General features: G+C 60.5%; 2 protein-coding genes across 2 annotated transcripts; one reads left to right on the top strand and one right to left on the bottom strand.

The window, feature by feature from the left end:
* The first annotated feature begins 333 nt into the window (after positions 1–333).
* CCDC190 (coiled-coil domain containing 190) lies at positions 334–5,267 on the top strand. The gene is made up of 3 exons (XM_059675095.1): positions 334–757; positions 4,161–4,278; positions 4,489–5,267. The coding sequence occupies exons 1-3, from the start codon at positions 562–564 to the stop codon at positions 4,955–4,957; spliced, it is 783 nt and encodes a 260-aa protein (XP_059531078.1). The 5' UTR covers positions 334–561; the 3' UTR covers positions 4,958–5,267.
* Positions 5,268–5,941: 674 nt separating this feature from the next.
* On the bottom strand, positions 5,942–17,810 carry HSD17B7 (hydroxysteroid 17-beta dehydrogenase 7). The gene is made up of 9 exons (XM_059675094.1): positions 17,664–17,810; positions 17,342–17,545; positions 16,408–16,500; positions 15,416–15,530; positions 13,544–13,738; positions 9,679–9,783; positions 8,924–8,980; positions 7,366–7,464; positions 5,942–7,233 (listed from the first exon to the last, which is right to left on the bottom strand). The coding sequence occupies exons 1-9, from the start codon at positions 17,696–17,698 to the stop codon at positions 7,141–7,143; spliced, it is 996 nt and encodes a 331-aa protein (XP_059531077.1). The 5' UTR covers positions 17,699–17,810; the 3' UTR covers positions 5,942–7,140.
* Between the last annotated feature and the right edge of the window lie 1,258 nt (positions 17,811–19,068).

Below are 19,068 nucleotides of genomic sequence, written 5' to 3'. Positions count from 1 at the left end.
GGGGGGGGGGGGGCGCGGGGGGGGCGGGGGGGCGGGCAGCGCCTGGACCAGCAGGTCCCACTCTTTGCACTTTGGAAAGTGATTGTTCCGATTTGGCCCCCAAGTCACCAGCCTGAAATCTCCCTCCCACGGGACCCCGGCCCTCCCAGAGCGGCTGGCACGGGCCGTTACAGGCCACGGACCTGCGCGTGTGAGTGAATGAACGGAAAGGAGCCCTGAGCAGGACACCGAGGAAGGCAGGCGGCACTTCCGTGGGTGGCGATGCCGTCTCCACAGACAGCCTTGCCCTTCTTTCCCCGGAGTCCTGTGTGCTTCCCCTGATCTTACAGCAGGTCCTGGGGGGGCGGGGGGCTCCATCTACCACGGATTTCTGGGCAGAGGGTGGCTCAGAGGAGCGACTGTCCCTCCGTCCTCTGGGTCCCTGGCATCTCATTCACCACAGAGCAGACTCCCAACAGAGCGCCTCCACCTCACAGGCAGGCAGCGCGGCTCAGACCCCTGGGAGAGACCAGGCCAGGCGCCCACTCGCTGTGTCGGGGCCTCCGTGTCACCTGGGAGAGCATGAAGGGGACGGAGCGGCACATGGCCGGGAGGCCGCTGCATAAGCAGCTGGATTGGGAGAGGAAGCATGCCAAGCAGGCCGAGGCCAGGCTCAGCCAGCATCTGCAGAGACTCGAGCAGGCCCACCTGTGCCACCTGAGGCTGCTGGCCTGGGAGCAGCGGCAGCTGCAGAAACAGCTGCAGAGGCTACAGCACGGTAACCCCGGAGGGGGCGGGGCGGGGCCAGGCCCTCGAAGCTCCTGGAGCGCCCACCCGACCTCCCGCTGAGGCCAGGCCCTCTTTCAATTCGCTCTCCCGCTCGAACCCTTGGTCTCCTGCTTCCTCGCTTTGCTTTTATTCTACTCTCCCTTCGCGCCCCTTAGAGTGGGTTTCACCTCTTTTCCATGCCGGGTCCGTACCACTCAGCGCAGCGATGAGCATGAGGGCACCTTAGGGAAGGGATCAAACCTGAACCCCAGGGTTCGGCCCCGCTGAGCAGATGGGGCGGGGGGGGGGGGGGGGCAAGCTTTCCCAGCTCTGCCCACCGCCCGGCCTCCCTGGGACACTTCGACGCCCTGCACCGCGTCCACTCCGGGCTTCTCGCTCCTCTTAAGCCAAAGGGCAAGTGCTCTGTCATCCCCCAGAGGCCTCTTCACCTAGACGGGTGCGCTCGGGTCTCCAGTCACTCCTCCCACAGACCGGTGTCCCGGGCACTGAGAACCCGCCAGCCCCGACTGTGTGGGCGAGAGTCAAAACGAGAGTAGCCTTAACTCGTCCTAGTGAGCAGTCCTGGTCACCACGGGGGTCGGGGGGGGTGGGGGCACCGTGCGTGCAGAGCCCAGGCTCCCGCAGGCCCCACCTTCGTCCATGGACCCAGCCCAGCCTCAGGCTGAAACCCTACGGGGGAAGTCACCTCCATTCAGCGAGCACTTGGCGCAGCCCCTGAACGCAAAGTGAGATCTAGCAAGTGACGGCTCGCCAGCCAGTCAGGAAAGAGTTGTTCAGGGGGCTCCGTGAACGGCTGGGTTTTAAGATCATCCCGTAATTCAGCACAGACCCTCACCTCTTCGAAGCCCCACTCGTCCTGCCAGGCAGGTGCCAGCCCACCCCGAGAACCATGCCTTCAGGGCGCCAGGTGTCCCACCGGGTCAGCTCCTTGGGCCTCACAGCTGAGGGGCACACGGAGCCATGCGTGGCGCCCGCACGTCGCAGGTGAAGGTGGTCACGGGCAGCCAGCCCTCTCTGCTTCCCGCTTCCCTGTCTGCTGCAAGTTAGCTGCGCCCTGGGCGGGGAGAGGCCCTCGGCTGAGCCCAGGGCCTCCAGGGGAGGAGCCGGCGGCGGAGGTGGGTGCCTGGCCCGCAGCTCAGGGGCAGGGAAGAGGCAGAGGACGTCGATGCGGCCTCCGACTGTGTCCTTTGGAAAGGGGGTCCTCTCTGAGCCTCAGATTTCTTGACCGTGGGTTCGGGGAACGGAAGGAAAGGTGCAGTGAGTCTCCATGTCCGCTGGGCGCTGCGCCTGCCTCACTCACCACAACCGCGTGGAGCCTCGGGCGCCCAGGGCTGGTGCACACGCATCCCGCTCGGCCAGTCTGGAGCCGCAGGGTAGGGGTTTGCAGACTATTCTGGGACAGGGGTCTGGGGACCAGAGGCACAGACACTGTCTCGGCTGCTCCTATGGAGGCAGAAATGCCAAGGAGAAAGCCGACTGCGGGCCCACACCCGCCAGGCCTCGCCTCGGCACTGCGAGGTCGCTGCCTGAGAGCTGAGGACGGACCTGTTCGCTGCTCAGGGGGCGCTCCAGGGAGGCAGGAGCAGCCAGGCCCTGTGTCTGTCAGGGAAGGCCTCCCAAGGAGGCGGCATGCAAGCCCAGCTGGAGGAGACGAGAGGCTGGGACAAGGGTGCGCGCAGGGTGCACACGGGTCCACTGGCTGCCAGGAGCTGGGGCTGCAGGAGGCTGAGGGCAGGAAGGGGCCGGAGAGTGGAAACCCCAGCCTGAGGGTTGGCAGTGGAGCGGTGGCCTGTCCTACAGTCAGAGGGCAAGGGGAGGCCTCGCGGCGTGAAGACCTAACGCAGGGCGTTGGCAGGTGAGGGAAGGAGCATCTTGAGATACTGAGAAGGTGGGACTGTCAGTCAAGAGGACGCCTCCTGGCACAGCGGGCAGGCATGCTCAGCCGGACGCTGGCTGGCGGCAGGCCACGCCTTCACAGAGAAGCTCCGAAAGGTCAGGCGTCAGGGAAAAGCTATGCTCCTTTCTGAACCTGTCGGCCCTGAGGGTCTCAAATTGCCGACACGCTAACCACTGAGCCCCGGCCAGGGCTAGGAGAAGCTCCAGATCTCAGTGTAGAGGGAGTCAGTGAAGTTCTCACATGGAAAAGACACACAGAGACACACACACAGACACACACATATACACATGTGCACACATGCACACTCAGACACACATATGCACACACATATACACATGCAGACACACACACTAAAGGCAACAGAGGACGCGGGGCCCACACAGGACTCCCTGGTCTGAGTGCCCCCCGGAGGAGTGCGGAGACGGCTGGAGGTGTCAGGTGTGGCTCTCGGGCCCCGTCTGGTCCTGCTCCCTCTGCCGGGTGCCCCGACCCCCACGTCCACTCAGGGAGCCCAGAGACCGAGCCAAAGGGTGTGAGACTGGCAACCCCCCGGGCACGGGGCCGAGACGGAGCCGGGCGGAGCCCACTCGCCCGGGCGCGGGGCCGAGACGGAGCCGGGAGGAGCCACGCGGCCCTGCTCGGCGGGAGGGGCCGTGACAGCGGGGAGGAGACGGCAGCACCCTCTCTGGCTGTCACTCACACCGAGATGGTTCGGTTCAGCAAACACCCAGCTCCACAAGGAAAACGCTCACACAAAGCCTCCAGGGCAGAGTCGACGCCGCTGATGCCGATTCCTAAATCCCCAGGACACGCTCCAGCCGGGGGTGGGCATCGCCGCGGCCCCAGGAGGCTGTGACAGCACAGGGCCTGACCGGCCCAGGCATGCGGAGGAGGTAAAGAAATGTTTGACCAAATACAGCAGGCGAGTGTGCAAGCGAAGAGGAGAGTTTTGTGTGGCCCGAGATGAAGCTATAAATATCCACATGGCCGTTGACAGAAGGTCCCCACCCACTCGAGGCAAACGGGCGGAAGCCTGGTGCCTTAGGGTCCATCGGGGTTCCGGGCGGCAGTCACGGCCCAGGCACAGCCGGCTTCAGCTTCTCTTCCTTCCTCCCGCACTGCCCTGGGCCTGGGTGTCCTACCCACAGCCCGGGCTTAAAAACAGTCATGCCCGCCCTGCAGGCTGGGGCCCAGACCCAGGTGTGGCCAGGCTGCTCGCTGGGAGGGAGGAGCGAGCCCAGGCAACCTCCAGGCGTCCTCCCCCTTGTCTCCCTTCCTGTCTCCCCTCACGTCTCCCCCTCAGGTGTCTGCGTCCGATCTCCCCGTGTGATGGACACCAGTCCCGTGCGACTAGGGACCCTGGTGCCCTCATGTGGCCCGAGCGCCTCTGTAAGGCCCCCCCGCCAACGGCCACAGGCTGCCCAGGGTCAGGGCTGCGAGGGATCGGTGTGGGACACAATTCAACCCATGACAGGTATTCACTTCCTCCCAGCAGACCGCAAGGGCAAGTGCCCCTCCTCCCCCGGAAACCGAGTTCGGCAGAGTCCGGGAGGCGCCCCCGTGCGCCCCCAGCAGGGAGGGGACCTCGGGACCCCCCGGGCCACTGGAGCCAGGTGAGCCCCTCCGCACCCGCCTGGGCACCCACCCACCTCCTCCCGCTGTCCCTGCCAGGGCCCCTCCCTGAGGAAATGCCGCCCCTGAGCAGCACGCCCCCCCCTGTGGCCTGGCTGACACCCCATGTGGGGCCGTGGGGCAATCACTTGGAAATTCAACATATGGGCACCTTCATGGGCTTCAGAGAACCTTCCTTCTCACCCCCGCAGAGCCCTGGCCACCAACACAGCCCAGGAGGCACAGGGGGCCCGGGCCCAGCCTCCTTCCCGCCGCGATGGCCTCAAGGGCCCCACGAGAAGCAAAGAGCAGTCACCGCCTCAAAGCCAGGTGACCTCCCCCCTCGCAGGGGAGATGCCGCCCGACCCAGCCGCCGCCACCTGCTCCACAGCCCCCTGCCCCGGGGCCAGCCCAGCCGGTGATGGGGCCCTCGGCGAGGCCAGACCGGAGGCCACAGGCCTGCTGCCCGACCTCCGCGCCAGGGAGCACGTGTCCCCGGGGGCCCCCTCCTTCCGGGAGGTGTTGGCAAGGGCCGCCAACGCCCACTACCTGCGGCACCGGGTGCCTCCTGAGGCTGAGCGGGTGCTCAGCATGGGGGAGATATTTGGGCACGGGGGTCCCGGGACCCAGCGCAGGGCACCTGGAGGTCACCTCTCCAACCCTCCCGAGCCCTCAGAGTAACACGTCAGCCACTAGAGAAATGTGCGCAATTTTATTTTCAACCGTTTCCCCCATTCCCCGAATCTGCAAGGCCAGTTGATGAAAATCGAGGGGAGGGGAGTCTCCTGGGAACCAGTAAGTGATCCACCTGCACCCCTGGCTAAGGTCTCAAAAATAGGACTCTGCCTTGAAGAGATGGTGCCGCCCGTTCTGACACTTGTGGCGCCACCTGCTGGCCAGAGGGTACCGCCCTGGGTCCCGGGCCCCTGAGGGTTGGGTTCGCAGCCTGTGCAGACCACCTCCCTCCCAGGCACCCCATTTAGGTTTCCTGTTCCCACCTTCCACCTGCTCACATCAAACTGGCAACCTAATCCACAGCTGGCAGCAGTGTGCTCCCGCCAGCATCTCCTGCCCAGCCAAACGGGGGCGGGTGGCAGCCCAGGGCGGCTCGGATGACCAACATGAACGCACGGGCCATGGTGGAGGCCGCGCCAGGACAGAGGCTGCGTGCACACCGCCCAGCCCGCCATCTGTGCCTCTGTCTCTTCCCCATTTTGTGTGGGTGTTTCTCCTGCGGCCAGAGCCAGAGGCCAGGGGCCAGGCCAAGGCAGCCCGAGCGTGGCCGCTGCTGGGCTGTGGACGGGAACACACACAGCGCACTCCCCGCATCGTGCCGTCTCCACTCCTGTGGACGAGCCCTGCTGCAGCCCTCCACCCACTGTGTCCAGACATTTCACGTGGTGCCACCCCGTGCCTGACCTGTAGCACCTGAGCCATGACATCCCACCGTCTCTAGTAAAAACTTCGTTGTCATCGTTCCAGAAAACACTTCCTTCCCTCGCGCACATTATGGCGCTCAATGCTCACCCTCCCATGGGCAGAGGAAGCAGACAACCCCGCCCCCTGTACTCAGGGACCGGGGTGTCCGCCAGGCGCTACTGCCCAAGCCAGCCCTGCCCTCGGGGCCCGCTTCACCCTCACTCCACAGGGAGGTTCCAGTCCTCATTTTTGCCTATAGAATGTCCAACTTTATTGAAAATATCTTTAGCAACAAAATTAGAGAGATTATAATAAAAATTTCATACTTCAAAATGTATAGAAATTATATTTAAATATAATTTTTCACTGTTATTGACTCATCCGAAACATCACTCACTTTATTGTGTCCCAGGTGTTGGTTATATTTAGGGTAAAAACATCTAAGCATTTCAGCATTTTGTCTTCATGTCATGGAAACAAAGTCTGAATTAACTTCCGACCACTGCCTCTGACCACTGCCAACACCAGCAATAGCTCAGCTGGAAAATTTTATTGAAACATAAAATGTGAGTGAATCATTCTTGCCCAAGTTTACATCCATTAAAACATGGGCATGAAAATGTGTTGGTCAGTAATGTGTTGGTCAGATTTGCAGATGGTGTTAAGAGCCAGGCCCATGGTAACATGGACTGACCTCAATGTCAAGATGACGCTTTTAAAATACAGTAAGAAAGCCCAGCGGTGTGGCTAAGTGGTTGAGCGCTGACCCACGAACCAGGATGTCACGTTTCGATTCCTGGTCAAGGTCAGGGCGCATGCCCAGGTTGCAGGCTGAGTCCCTAGGAGGGGGCATGCAGGAGGCAGCCAACTGATGATTCTCTCTCATCATCTTTATCTCCCTCTCCTTTCCTCTATGAAATCAATACAAATATACTTTTAAATTGTCCCTTAAATTTAAAAAAATTGTAAGAAATAATTGAGGCGGCCCCAGCACACTAGTTCCTTAGTTCCTGCGACAGCCAGGTGGCGCCTGAAGGAGAGGCCAGGCTGGAGCGTGGGGCTGGTAGGAGCAGTGGGAAGGTTAAGGGAAAGGCCTAAGAAAATGCCCCCGGGACAAGGGCACAGCTGAGCCTGTCACTCAGAGTGGCCGTGTCCCTGCCAGGCCTGGCCCGGAGCCCGGCTGGGGCTCCAGCTGGTGGGACAGGAGCCCCGAGAGGAGGTGGCAGCGGGGGCTCTGGCTGAGCTGGGTGGGCCACCACTCTGGAGAACAGCCAAGTGACTTTCACTTGTGAACCTTTTCCACGAGCACACACGGCCTTGGAGAGAACGCCGGACAGAAGGGAGACGGAGCGTTCACTTCACCACAAACAACACCATCCCCGCGCCAGGGGCCAGGGGCCCGGCACAGAGGACAGAGGGCGCGCGCTCCGGCCACCGCCGCTCTGCTAGTCGGGGCTCAGCAGGGTGGCCCGCAGGTGCCTCTCCAGCTCCAGGAGGCTCCGGTAAAACTTCTCAGCAGTGTCGTCGTCGAGGTCCATCTGGAAGGGAACCGGAAACAGTGGCGGGGAACGACACGAACGCTCTGGGAACGGGCGGGCGCTCGCCGAGGTGGAGGACTGAGACGGCCACGGGGAAAGGCCGGAGCCGCCCCGGGACAGCGGGCAGCCTACCTTCTCCGTCGTCACGTAGTTGCTCCCGAAGCCGGTGGTGGCGCTCAGGTACTTGGTCAGAGGGTTGAGGGACTCGGGCTTCTGGTGGAAGAGCCACACCTGGAAAGGAAGAGGGCGCGGGGCGGTCGGGCCGAGGGCGCGGCCGGTGGGGACTTGGACTAGAAGTCCTCTCGACCAGCTCGCTGTCACGGCTCCACGACCCGCTGCTGGGACTTGAAGGGAGAGGGCGGCCTGCTTGACGGCATCCTTTGAAAAGCACCTGAAGCAAAAGCCTCTTCTCTTAATCCCCAAATTAAAGCTCATGGCACCCCGCTCACCAGGTAACTCACAGAAACAGCGGTGCCTCAGTGACAGACAAGCAGCGGCACTCCACCGGGAGCCCCCTTCCCGCCGCGCCTCCTCTCGGTCCCCTCCTCTCCGTCCCCTCTCGGGAAGCAAAGGCGACCAGCATCTCGTGTTCACCCACGAGCACGTGTCTGCTGGAAGCGTGGCCTCTGCTCGCCCTGACAGGGAAGCAGGACCCCACACTCCGCAAGCGTCTGCAGACATTTTCATCAGGGTGGGTGAGCGGGTCTGTTTCATTCTCTTTCTAAGCAGCCGGCATTCCACAATCTATATAACCAGTTTCCAATGGACGGACGTACAGGTTTTTGCTGTCACAGCCGCACTGTGATGAGGGACAGTCCAGCGTTACCTGGAGTCTGAGCACACAGAGACGATAAACACCGAAGCCGGGATGGCTGGGTTTGCGCACTGACCGTGTTCACTGTCCTGCGGGGTCCACCGACCCCAGCCCAGAGCCAACATCGTGAACTCCCTCATCTCCGCCACTCGGAGCTGGAAGCTTCACTGTGACTTTGGTTTGCATTTCTCAGTGTAAGACTGGGCGTCTCTTCCTACGATTAAGGCAGTTTAAAGTTCTGTTGGTGGCCTTTGCCCCTTGTCCTGAAGGAGCGCTGGGGAGTGAGGGACAGACACACAGAGTGACCAAGTGGGGGACTTCACCCAGACGGTGAGGCCAGCGGGCCCTGACCCAGCAGTAGAGGACCCTGGGGACGTCCTGTGTGTCCGACAGAAACGATGACCGTGAGCCATTAGCAGCGTCGGCCCCAGCGAGGGAGCGCGGCAGCCCCGGCCGGAGCGCAGTAAGTAAACGCGCTGGTTTCCCAACAGTAACAGCTCGACTCCGATGTGAACGGAGGAAGGAGCATCTCCGTCCCAGGAAGTGGCCTGGGCTTTGCTGTCTCTAGGCCAGTGATGGCGGACCTTTTGAGCTCGGCGTGTCAGCATTTTGAAAAACCCTAACTTAACTCTGGTGCCGTGTCACATATAAAAACTTTTTGATATTTGCAACCATAGTAAAACAAAGACTTATATTTTTGATATTTTATATATTTAAATGCCATTTAACAAAGAAAAATCAACCAAAAAAATGGGTTCGCGTGTCACCTCTGACACGCGTGTCACAGGTTCACCATCACTGCCCTAGGCTGACCCACAGGTGATCTCCCCGGGAAGCCCGCGTGCCGGCCACCATCGCCCTGGGGCCCTCACCTACCAGGGCCTCGGCTCCATTGTACGGCGTCAAGGTGAAAGCGTTTGCAAAGAAGCGAAGCTGACGGAGAGAAAACAGGCGTCATTCCGTGGGGGTTTAGAACAAGGCCCCAAAAGCAGCATTCGTCACACATTTAAAGAAAACCTGCACTTCTTCTCCCTGAACATTTAAGTGTCGAAGTAAAGAAGTCTAAAACAGAAATGGCACTTCATCCCCCCTCCAGGCCAGCCCCTGGAGCGCGGAGGCGTATTCCTCCTGCCTCTTCGCGCCTGGCGACGGAGGGTGTTTTCTGAGCTCCACATGGAAGGACAGTCCCTCAAAGGAGCCTTTTTTAGTGGCTGAAGGCACTTCTGCGAGAAATGCTCAAAACACAAACCAGAAGCTCTGACCTGGGGCTCTGGCTGTGAGCACACACGACCTGCTGGGAGCTGTGTGCACGTGCACGTGACCACACCGAGCACGCGAGGAAGCCTGTAACCACCATGCAGCCAGGTTCCCACTCACATGGCCCTAGGGCTCCCGGGCCCACGGACCACGCTCAGGGGAGCGCGCCCTCCCAGAGAAGGGACGGGCAGTGTGGCGTCAGCTGGGGGGAAGCTGAGGCTACTTGCCATGGACTTCAATCCTCCAGGGATGTGAGGTTCTGCCACCTCCCGATTCAATTTCTGAAATCACTTCCCAGCCCTCACACACCCTTCAGTCCCTAGTGGAACAGCTGCATAAACAGAGAAAGGAAGCGCTGGGCGGGGCGCACTCACCAGCCATATGATCGGCATTATCAGTGTCCACACGAAGCGGGGCAGGATCCCGTAGGTCAGGTTGGTCAGCATGGTCCCCGGGCACACCACACTGGAGAACAGGCCCTGTGGGCGCAAGGGCGGAGGGCAGGGCTGAGCTCAGGGCACAGGGACAGCGGGCAGGGCTGAGCTCAGGGCACAGGGACAGCAGGCAGGGCTGAGCTCGGGGCACAGGGACAGCGGGCAGGGCTGAGCTCGGGGCGCAGGGACAGTGGGCAGGGATGAGCTCGGGGCGCAGGGATAGCGGGCACGGCTGAGCTCGGGGCGCAGGGATGGCGGACAGGTCTGAGTTCTGGGCTCAGGGGCGGCGGGCAGGGCTGAACTCGGGGCGCAGGGACAGCGGGCAGGGCTGAGCTCGGGGCACAGGGACAGCAGGCAGGGCTGAGCTCGGGGCGCAGGGATAGCGGGCAGGGCTGAGCTCGGGGCGCAGGGACAGCGGGCAGGGCTGAGCTCGGGGCGCAGGGACAGCGGGCAGGGCTGAGCTCGGGGCGCAGGGACGGCGGGCAGGGCTGAGCTCGGGGCGCAGGGGCGGCAGGCAGGGCTGAGCTCGGGGCGCTGACTCAGCCCCGGACATGCTGGTGAGCCAAGGACACGCACCAACGCGCCAGGACAGGCAGGAAAGGCCTCTGCTCTGAGGGGTCCTGGGCACTGGGGAGACCCTGTCAGTGGAAGTTGGGGCTGAGGACCCACTGTGGGGGGTACTCAGGATGCAGAAAATTAGTGAGACTGTCTCTAATCTCAAGCAACGCCCTGGATGAAGAGCAGCCAGACCTGAAGCTGGAGAAAGGGGCCTGGCACCTGAGTTTCCCCGTGTTGCTGGGTCAGGTGCAGGTCAGCTTGTCAACCCTAAAAATCACTGGAGACAAAAAGACACACAGGACAGTCTCTGCCTCTGGGAACAGACACGAACTGCCCTGTGTGTCTGCCTTCCAGCAGGGGCACAGGCCCAGACTCCAGCTGCAGGTGGGGCGGGTGGGGCGCTGGGCTCAGAGCAGAGGGCTGAGCGGCCCACAGAGACCCCGCCCCCTGCAGGCCTCCCAGGGGGCCTCCGCCAGGACTCTTGTGGAGCGCAGCAACACAACTCCTGGACCAGAAGGGGGCGGGGTGCAGTCTGCCCCTGCAGAACCGGGACTTGCTTTACTAGTGAATCAGTTTAATTTTTACTACTTTGACCTTCTTTGATATTGACCATTTCAACTCATTTTTATTACTTTTCATCTTATTTTTTAAACGCAACGCTGGAAGTACCAGTGTAACAGGCGGCCGTGGGGAGAAAGCACACTGATCCCCAGCCCCCGGGAGAACCCGCGCTTACCAGGGGCCTGGACTCGCCAGCCTTACAGACCAACAATTCCTCCCAAGAAAGTCACGGTTTCCCCCGAGACAGCCAGGGACCTCTGTTCTGGGAGCCAGTCAGCCCTAAGTGAAGACGTCTGTGAACTAAACCTTGATGCTGAGCCACAGCAGAAACACGCAGGGAGGGGCTCCACCACGACCACTGCCCACAGGGAACCACGGACTGCGAGGCCGGTGCTCTGGGTGCCGGGCACGTCACCACGGACGGCAGCTCAGCGGGAGCCGGTGGGCCCCAACGCGCACACATCCCTCAGCTCTGGAGGGTGCAGTTCTTTCCTGGCTGCCTCTCTGAGCAAAAGTCAAGGCCACGCTGAGGCTGAGCCGCAGCACAGACCGGGCAGCAGCAGCCGCAGCTACGCCTCCCTTCTTTCTTTATCCTCATCCAAGGATATGTTTACTGGTTTTAGAGAGAGGGAGGGAGAGGGAGAGGGGGAGAGAGAGAGGAGCATCGATGTGAGAGAGGAACATTGATCAGTTGCCTCCTACATGCGCCCTGACTGGGGATCGAACCCACATCCTAAGTGCGTGCCCTGACTGGGGATCAAACCAGGACAGGATGAAGCACCAACCGACTGGGCCACACCGGCCAGAGCTGTACGATGAAATCCCAACCCTTACTGTGGGGTGGGGAACGTCTGGCCCTGGGGCCATAGGAGGCCCTCGCGATCATTGGGTCTGGCCCTGCCACGGCAACTGCAGGCGGGACTCGAAATTCCATCAATCTGGGAGCGTTTCTCAGTTACATCAATTCATGTTAAGGGAACTACAGGAAGTGAATGATGCTATAAACACCAGTGGCCCTTGGCAGAAAAGGCGCCCCACCCTGCCTCACTTGCTTGACAACCAGACTTCACTAGCCCAGAGCTGTCCAAGGTCAGACGAGCCCGCCCACGCTGACCTGCCCCCACAAGGGGGTCTGGGGACAAGCAGTGTGACAAGCTGTCATCTCAAGAAGCCAGAGGCTCTCCATTGGACCAGCACACTGGGCTCAAACTGTAACACAGTACCAAGAATAACAGCAGCCCGCACAGGCACGAGCACACACATGCAGACCATGTGCACACACCATACAAGCGCACCCCTGTGCACACCCACAGGCACGCTCTGAGCACAAAGCACTGCTGACTGCTCCAGACCAGCCCTCGCTCCCCACCCAGGAGGCAGGAACTATTACTGTCCCTCCTGGCCAGGTGAGGAAACTGAGGCCCGGGCCTGAGCCAGGACCCACAGGCCCCGCTGCAGGCTCCCAGCTGCTACTTGTGCACATGCTCACCACTAAGAGTCAGGACTCGCAGAGTGGGGCCCGCCCGACAGGCCTCCACTCCAGGACAGAGCAGGTCCCAACCCTCCCGGGAGGCCAGCTGCTGTGTCTAATGCACCAAAGCTGCTCCCCTGCCCTGGACAGTGCTCAGTGGTTAGTGTCGGCTTCTGCACCAAAGGGTCGCAGGTTCAAGCCTCAGCCCTGGTTGGGTGCTTGTTGGAGGCAACCGATCGGATGCTTCTCGCTCACGTTGATGTTTCTCTCTCTAAAAAATAAATCAATTCCCCTCCCCCATCCGCTCTAAAAAATAAAAAAAATAAAAATCATGGAAAAAATCTCCGCTGGTGAGGATTAGCACCACCAACAAAAGCAGCTCCCCTACAGGCAGATGGCTTCACGGTCCTCTTCTAATTTCTCCCTCCTCTTCCACCCCAGGCCTGGCCCAGTGCCCTAAACATGGTAAGATTTTGTAAATATTAGTGGAATTAAATTGCTCCACAGCCTCACACCCCAACCACTGAAAAGCCCCCAGGAAAACACCATGGGAACAACAGGCGATGTTAACGTTTGAGACACACAAGGACGCAGCAGGCCCCAGACCGCAAGGCTGCAGGCCCCAGCGTGACTGACAAGGGTGCCCTCCAACGAAACACCCTCGACACCCGGGGCGCGGACGGGCAGAGCGCGGGGCTCACCAAGGGCCACCACTCCCACTGGACACCAATATGAACACGGGGCAGCGGATGGCCTGAGGGGATCCAGGCCGCAAAGTCAGAAGGCTGGGTCCCACCCTGAGCTGCACCCCACCAGTTCCTCACTTAACCTCTCCACATCCTCACAGGAAGGGGGACGCTGAGCCCGCTCCCTGGGACGGGAAAGGTACGGAAGACACAGGCAGAGAGAGGGCACCTACAGCACAGCGAGGGCTCGCAGCGCAGGTGCCGAGGCGCGGCTCTGCCTGGAAGAAGTACAGGGCGGCGCACGAACCCCTGAACCCCTGTACCCTAGAAGTCAGGATCTCGTTATCTCTGTCCCAAAACGTGCCTAGACACCAACTATCGATCCCATGCAGGTCTCTGCCTTCCGCAGGGCAATCCTGCTCAAGAAACAACGCTGTGTCTTCTCAGCGGCCACGGTGAGCGTGAGCCCTGCCACAGGAGCAGCGCGGCTCAGACACCACGCCCCACCCGCGCCAGAGCCCGGCCTCACCCGCTGGTTGAAGTTCCTGTTCAAGGCCACACTCAGGAGGTCCAGCGCGTACTTGGAGGAGCTGTAGGGCTCCTGGCCCTTGCTGTGCTGGAAGTCCTCCAGGCTGAAGCTGGCCTTGCGGGCGCTGCGGGACGACGTCCAGATGAGCTGAGACGGGCTGTCACCGCGACCGAGGAGGGGGTCCAGCTCCCGAATCTGAGTGGAAAAAGGAACAAAAAGCGAACCAAGATCGACTGGGGAGGACGGGCAACAATGTGGAAAGCACTGAAATGTCTACTGTAACGGGGTAGGTTTGTCACTGGGAGAGGGGACATCACAGGTGAGCAGGGAGGGGCCCGAAGGCCCTGCGTGGTGCCGGATGAGAGTGAAGACAACAGCATGGACTCGTGTTCACATTCATTAAAGGTGCGGATGGTGACATGTGGAAATATGTACAGCTGCGTGCACACATGTGGGTTGGTACACACATACGCATCCCCTTGCTGCCAGCAGAGGGCCCAGAAGCACTGCTGCCTCAACAAGCACCAGGTTCTGGTGTCTAACACCCGCTCCAATGAAAGGAACCCGGGCAGCAAGTGCATCCTGTGTGCCCACGCAGGTGTCTGTCGGCACCAATGCTTTAATAAGCAAAGATGCCAGAGGAAGAGGAAAGGGTTACGAAAAGATAAGAGAAATATTAGATAATGATCTTGGTGAACTTATTTTTTAAATGACCAGATAGGAATTCAACCCATCCTGACTTTGTATTTTAATTTTTGATTGAAAACTAGTACCATATTAAAAATAGTACGAAAGGATATAGAATGAAACATGAACTTCCCACTTATCCCCAAGGCCCTGGCAGCCAGTGTTCCCAATTTATATAATTCCAGAAATATTATATACATGTGCACGTACTTTGTAAAGATGTATCTTTACGCTATTTCGCTGTAAGAATCAAATCCTAGAGGCTATCCCACACCAATGCAAAATAGTCTTCATTTCTTTTCACGGTTTCATAATATTCAGTGTTTGTATGTAACCTCAATTTATTATAAAATATAGGCTAAGTCCTCAAAAGGTGGTCCAATTTTCAGGGAAAACAGGCTCAACGTGCAGAAAAGTGACCATGAACCTAGCATCAGAGAAGCAGGTTGCACTGGCAAAGCAGTGGCTGCCCCGAGCAATGGTCAGCCACTGGACACAGCCGGCGTGACAGTCTAGAGCAGGGGTGGGCAAACTTTTTGACTCGAGGGCCACAATGGGTTCTTAAACTGGACCGGAGGGCCGGAACAAAAGCATGGATGGAGTGTTTGTGTGAACTAATATAAATTCAAAGTAAACATCATTACATAAAAGGGTACGGTCTTTTTTTTTTTTTTTTTTTTTTAGTTTTATTCATTTCAAATGGGCCAGATCCCGCCCGCTGGCCGTAGTTTGCCCACGGCTGGTCTAGATGCTAATGTCACCCAAGAGATTAGCCTGAGGCCGGAGCATGGAGCAGGCTGGACAAGGCAGCTGTGCCGGAACCGCAGCGCACAGTGCGGGGGCTCGAGAAACGGGCGACAAGAGATTAGCTGAGTCCCGTTCAGTAATGGCTTGCCTGCTCCCCTCCTCTCTGAGGCCAGCCCGGCTCTACAGATCACTGAGCATGATCTTCGAAGGCCTCTGTGTTCCTTTCTGCTTTCTCTCTGCTCTCCAGAGCTGATGGCAAAAGGACAAAGAATCTCTCAAGAGGCTGCTGCAGGGACCAATGTTTTCAGGGGAGCGTGAGGGTCCTATTTAAATACTCCCAGTCCAACACCAGCCCACGCCGGTGAGCTTCACAAAGCAGAGCTATGGTGCCCCAGCCTTCAGGACCCCAGGGCGGAGTGGAGGCCTGATGGCACTTACCAGGACAAAGTGGCCAAAGACATTGGTTGCAAAGACCTCCTGGAGGCCGTGGGCAGTGACCCTGTCGTCCTGGGTCAGCAGCCCCTCCGCGGTGGAGAACACGTGGATCACCTTTCTGAAACGGCAGAAGAGAACGGCATGACTTTCCCACGTCCGGCAACCGGACCCTGAAGGGACGTTCCTGCTGCCCTTCTGTCCCCAACTCCATGTCTTTGATTCTGTGACACGGGAATGAACCACGTTTCTCAGACTGGGGGGCTGTGACACATACAACGCCAGATGCCTCACATGCCACAGCCCATGTGCCAACAGCCTCCGGGCCTCTAAACCTGCTAAAGTCCTCGGCACCTCTTTCCAAACCAGATCACAGGTCCACGGGGACAACAGCGATGCCGATGCCGATGCCAATGCCGAGGAGGGGTCCCCCACACACTGAGGCGAATGCCCAACCAGCCAGGCGGCTGGTGCTCTCGCTGGTCATCCTTAGAGCATCGAGCATCCTAGCGCAGTGCCTGCTGCAAGGTCAGCGTATCAGGTGAAGGCCAGTGTGGGACTGAGGGTGTGTGTGTGTTTAATGGAAGAGAGCGACACCAAAGTCTAGCAAGAACCTCTATGAAAAAGTAGGTGAGGTCACAGGGTAGGAGTGCTTTCGTCCTGCAGGTTGGCTCAAACATCTTTGAGAGCCACCGCACTGTACTGAGGCTCTCCAGGAGCCAGCGAGTTCCGTGCGCTTCCCGGCCCGCTGGTCAGAGCACCCGGCCCGAGGTGCCTCCTGGGGACTGAGTCCCACCTTCTTCTGGGCTCACCACAGACGTGTCGGACCCAGGACTCGGAATCATGACACACAGCTTTCCCCAGAGACGAATGCTTTTCTTCCCTCCTGTCTTCATTCTTCTCAACACCCTTCTGCCACCCAACTTCACACGCCCAGGGCAAAACCAGGCCGAGGCAAACGCCTTGCTGGCCACTGGCTGTCTGGGCACTGGCATTACCTTGAAAAGAGACTGGAGAGCACCGCTCCGACGTTCAGGTGCGGGCTGGGCATGATCCCGGCGTTCAGGTACACATAGTCTAACCGCTGAAACCTGCCGGCAAACACCAAGACAGGAGGGTCAGTCACGTGAGCGTTCTTTCTCGGATGCTGGCTTCACACAGGATCTGGGAGCTACAATGGACGGTGAAGTCAGACCTCGCTGATCAACACTCCTTCGCTTCGTCCTCCCGTTAGGCTCTGCAGCTACCCTGTCCATGAGACACCCCTCCTTTGGTCTGAGGAAGTTTGGGGCTTTATTTATTTTATATTTTTAGATTCACATCTTCCCTAGTTGACAAGTAAAATTTATATAACAATAACATTCATCTAATCTGATCTGTCTGAACACAGTCACAGCCTCCCGAATTTGTATCACAACAACCATCATCCCCTAAACCTGGGCAATACCACCCGTCTCTAAGAGCTGCTTGGAGAATTAGGACAGCACCACTGCACCAACGCTGTGGGCTGGGGGCAGCTCACTGGTTGCCTTAAGCTTGGGCTAACTCACCGAGCATCTTACCTGATATAAATTGCTAACCTGCGGTAACTAATGTCCGCCCTGAAGAGCCAGGGAGGGGAGCTGGGTTCCAGGACCTGCCCAGCTTCAAGCCCTATGCCTCACGGGCACACTGCTCTCATCTCTTTATGCCGGTACCTGCTGACCTATTTAGCACCCAGCGAGCAAAGATGCAGAAAATGCTCTCAGGTGTCCAAGGCGCTGAGTAAGGCGCCGGGCTGGCCGCCCGCCAGGGGCGCGCCTGGGTTACTCCTCATGAAATAAGCATGATCGCAGGGAATGAGGGCAGGACGCCGGTGCCACCGCAGGCCCTTCCTCGATGGCCGCTGCTGGCGGCACCGCCACAGTGAGAAAGCCCGTCAGAGAGGCCCACCTGCGCCTGAGCTCCCTGGCGGCCCGCAGCACCGAGCGCAGGTCGGAGACGTCCACCTGCACGGTGCTCACCTGGGCGGAGGGCCGGGCGGCCAGCAGCGCGGCGCGCACGGCCTCGGCCCGGCCCCGGTTCCTGCACGCCAAGCACAGGTGCAGCCCGTCGTCCTCCTCCAGCAGCCGCTGGCACAGCGCTCGGCCGACGCCACTGGGTTAGACAGAAACGGAATTAACCACACGGTGCCCAGCACGCCTGTCTCCCCGGTCAGAGCCAGGCGGACAGGAAGGGGGGCAGGCCCGCTGCGGGCCGGGCGCACGGGCCTCACCTGCTCGCCCCGGTGACCAGGACCACCTTCCTCATCTCCGCGCACCGACCGACAGCCCAGCAGGACCCGCGCAGCTCGGATCCCTGCCGCCCCCGCCTCTCACGCCCGCCGCCCAATCAGGACTCGGTGACACAGGAGTGCCACGCCCCATTCACGTCCTCCAATCAGATCCCGGGCCCGGGGATGCCCTGGCTCCTCTGGCGTCACAGATGGCGCTCTGGGGCCTCCAATCGCAGCCCGCAGTGTGCCCTCTGCTTCCGGGGACCAAGTGGGGTGAGATAGGCCGAGGGGCGGGGCCAAGGGACGCCAAGCCCCAGCCAATCCGCGCTCTGCCGCCACGCAGATGACCCCGCCTCCAGCCCTCCTGCCCCCACCCCGTCGCACCCCGACCCCCGTCCGCTCGGCAGCAGCCGCCCTCGGGGACCTCTCGACCCGCGTCTCTGGCCGCGCGCCGGCGTCGGCGGCGGAGCTCCCCATCACTGGGAAGGTCCCCGGGGCGGCGGCGGCGGAGCCCCCCATCACGGGGAGGCCGGTTTGGAGCTGGCGTGTGGCACTGCCCCCTGCTGGTCCCTCCTGACCTGAGCACCGGGCTGAGGGCCCCTTCACCGCCACGCCCGCCCACTCCTCCTCCTCTAAGAAGTCCTCTTGGGGTGACTGATGTGGAAACAGGCTAGAATCGCCGGTTTTCAAACACGGGACTGTGGGCCGCAGCCGTCCGCCGGCACAGGACGGAGTGGGCACTCTGCAGCCTCCCGTCATCCTCTGGGCGATGTCCGTCCCCGCCCCCGTGGCCTCCTCTGGGCGATGTCCGTCCCCCACCCCGTGGCATCCTCTGGGCGATGTCCGTCCCCCACCCCCGTGGCCTCCTCTGGGCGATGTCCGTCCCCCACCCCGTGGCATCCTCTGGGCGATGTCCGTCCCCCACCCCCGTGGCCTCCTCTGGGCGATGTCCGTCCCCCGCCCCCGTGGCCTCCTCTGGGCGATGTCCGTCCCCCGCCCCCGTGGCCTCCTCTGGGCGATGTCCGTCCCCCACCCCGTGGCATCCTCTGGGCGATGTCCGTCCCCCACCCCCGTGGCCTCCTCTGGGCGATGTCCGTCCCCCGCCCCCGTGGCCTCCTCTGGGCGATGTCCGTCCCCCGCCCCCGTGGCCTCCTCTGGACATGTCCGTCCCCCGCCCCCGTGGCCTCCTCTGGGCGATGTCCGTCCCCCGCTGAAGTATCCATCTTATATAAAAACTGCTGTTTGAAATTTTAACCCTGATAGTATGGCTTCTGTCTTAAATAATAAGGGAAGTAAGACTACTCCCATCCAGAGAGGCGGTAAACTGTGCCCCAGACAGAGCTGTCAGTGCTGACACAGGCCAGGCCTGGAGATACGGTCTCATGGCCCCTTCCCAGCACGCCGG

Source organism: Myotis daubentonii, chromosome 18, assembly GCF_963259705.1.
Source record: "Myotis daubentonii chromosome 18, mMyoDau2.1, whole genome shotgun sequence".
NCBI lineage: Eukaryota > Metazoa > Chordata > Mammalia > Chiroptera > Vespertilionidae > Myotis > Myotis daubentonii.
The sequence above is the reverse complement of the archived record's forward strand: the minus strand, read 5'-3'. Positions and strand labels throughout refer to the sequence as shown.

What these genes read in the sequence shown, in the direction of transcription:
- CCDC190 (XM_059675095.1), top strand. Translation starts at nt 562, where the DNA reads ATGAAGGGGACGGAGCGGCACATGGCCGGGAGGCCGCTGCATAAGCAG. An exon ending in GCTGCAGAGGCTACAGCACG is followed by an intron (nt 758 to 4,160) that starts GTAACCCCGGAG and finishes TCCTCCCAGCAG; the next exon opens with ACCGCAAGGGCAAGTGCCCC. An exon ending in CCCCGGGCCACTGGAGCCAG is followed by an intron (nt 4,279 to 4,488) that starts GTGAGCCCCTCC and finishes TCACCCCCGCAG; the next exon opens with AGCCCTGGCCACCAACACAG.
- HSD17B7 (XM_059675094.1), bottom strand. Translation starts at nt 17,698, where the DNA reads ATGAGGAAGGTGGTCCTGGTCACCGGGGCGAGCAG. An exon ending in CTGGTCACCGGGGCGAGCAG is followed by an intron (nt 17,546 to 17,663) that starts GTGAGGCCCGTG and finishes TGTCTAACCCAG; the next exon opens with TGGCGTCGGCCGAGCGCTGT. An exon ending in CTCTCCAGTCTCTTTTCAAG is followed by an intron (nt 15,531 to 16,407) that starts GTAATGCCAGTG and finishes CTGCCGTTTCAG; the next exon opens with AAAGGTGATCCACGTGTTCT.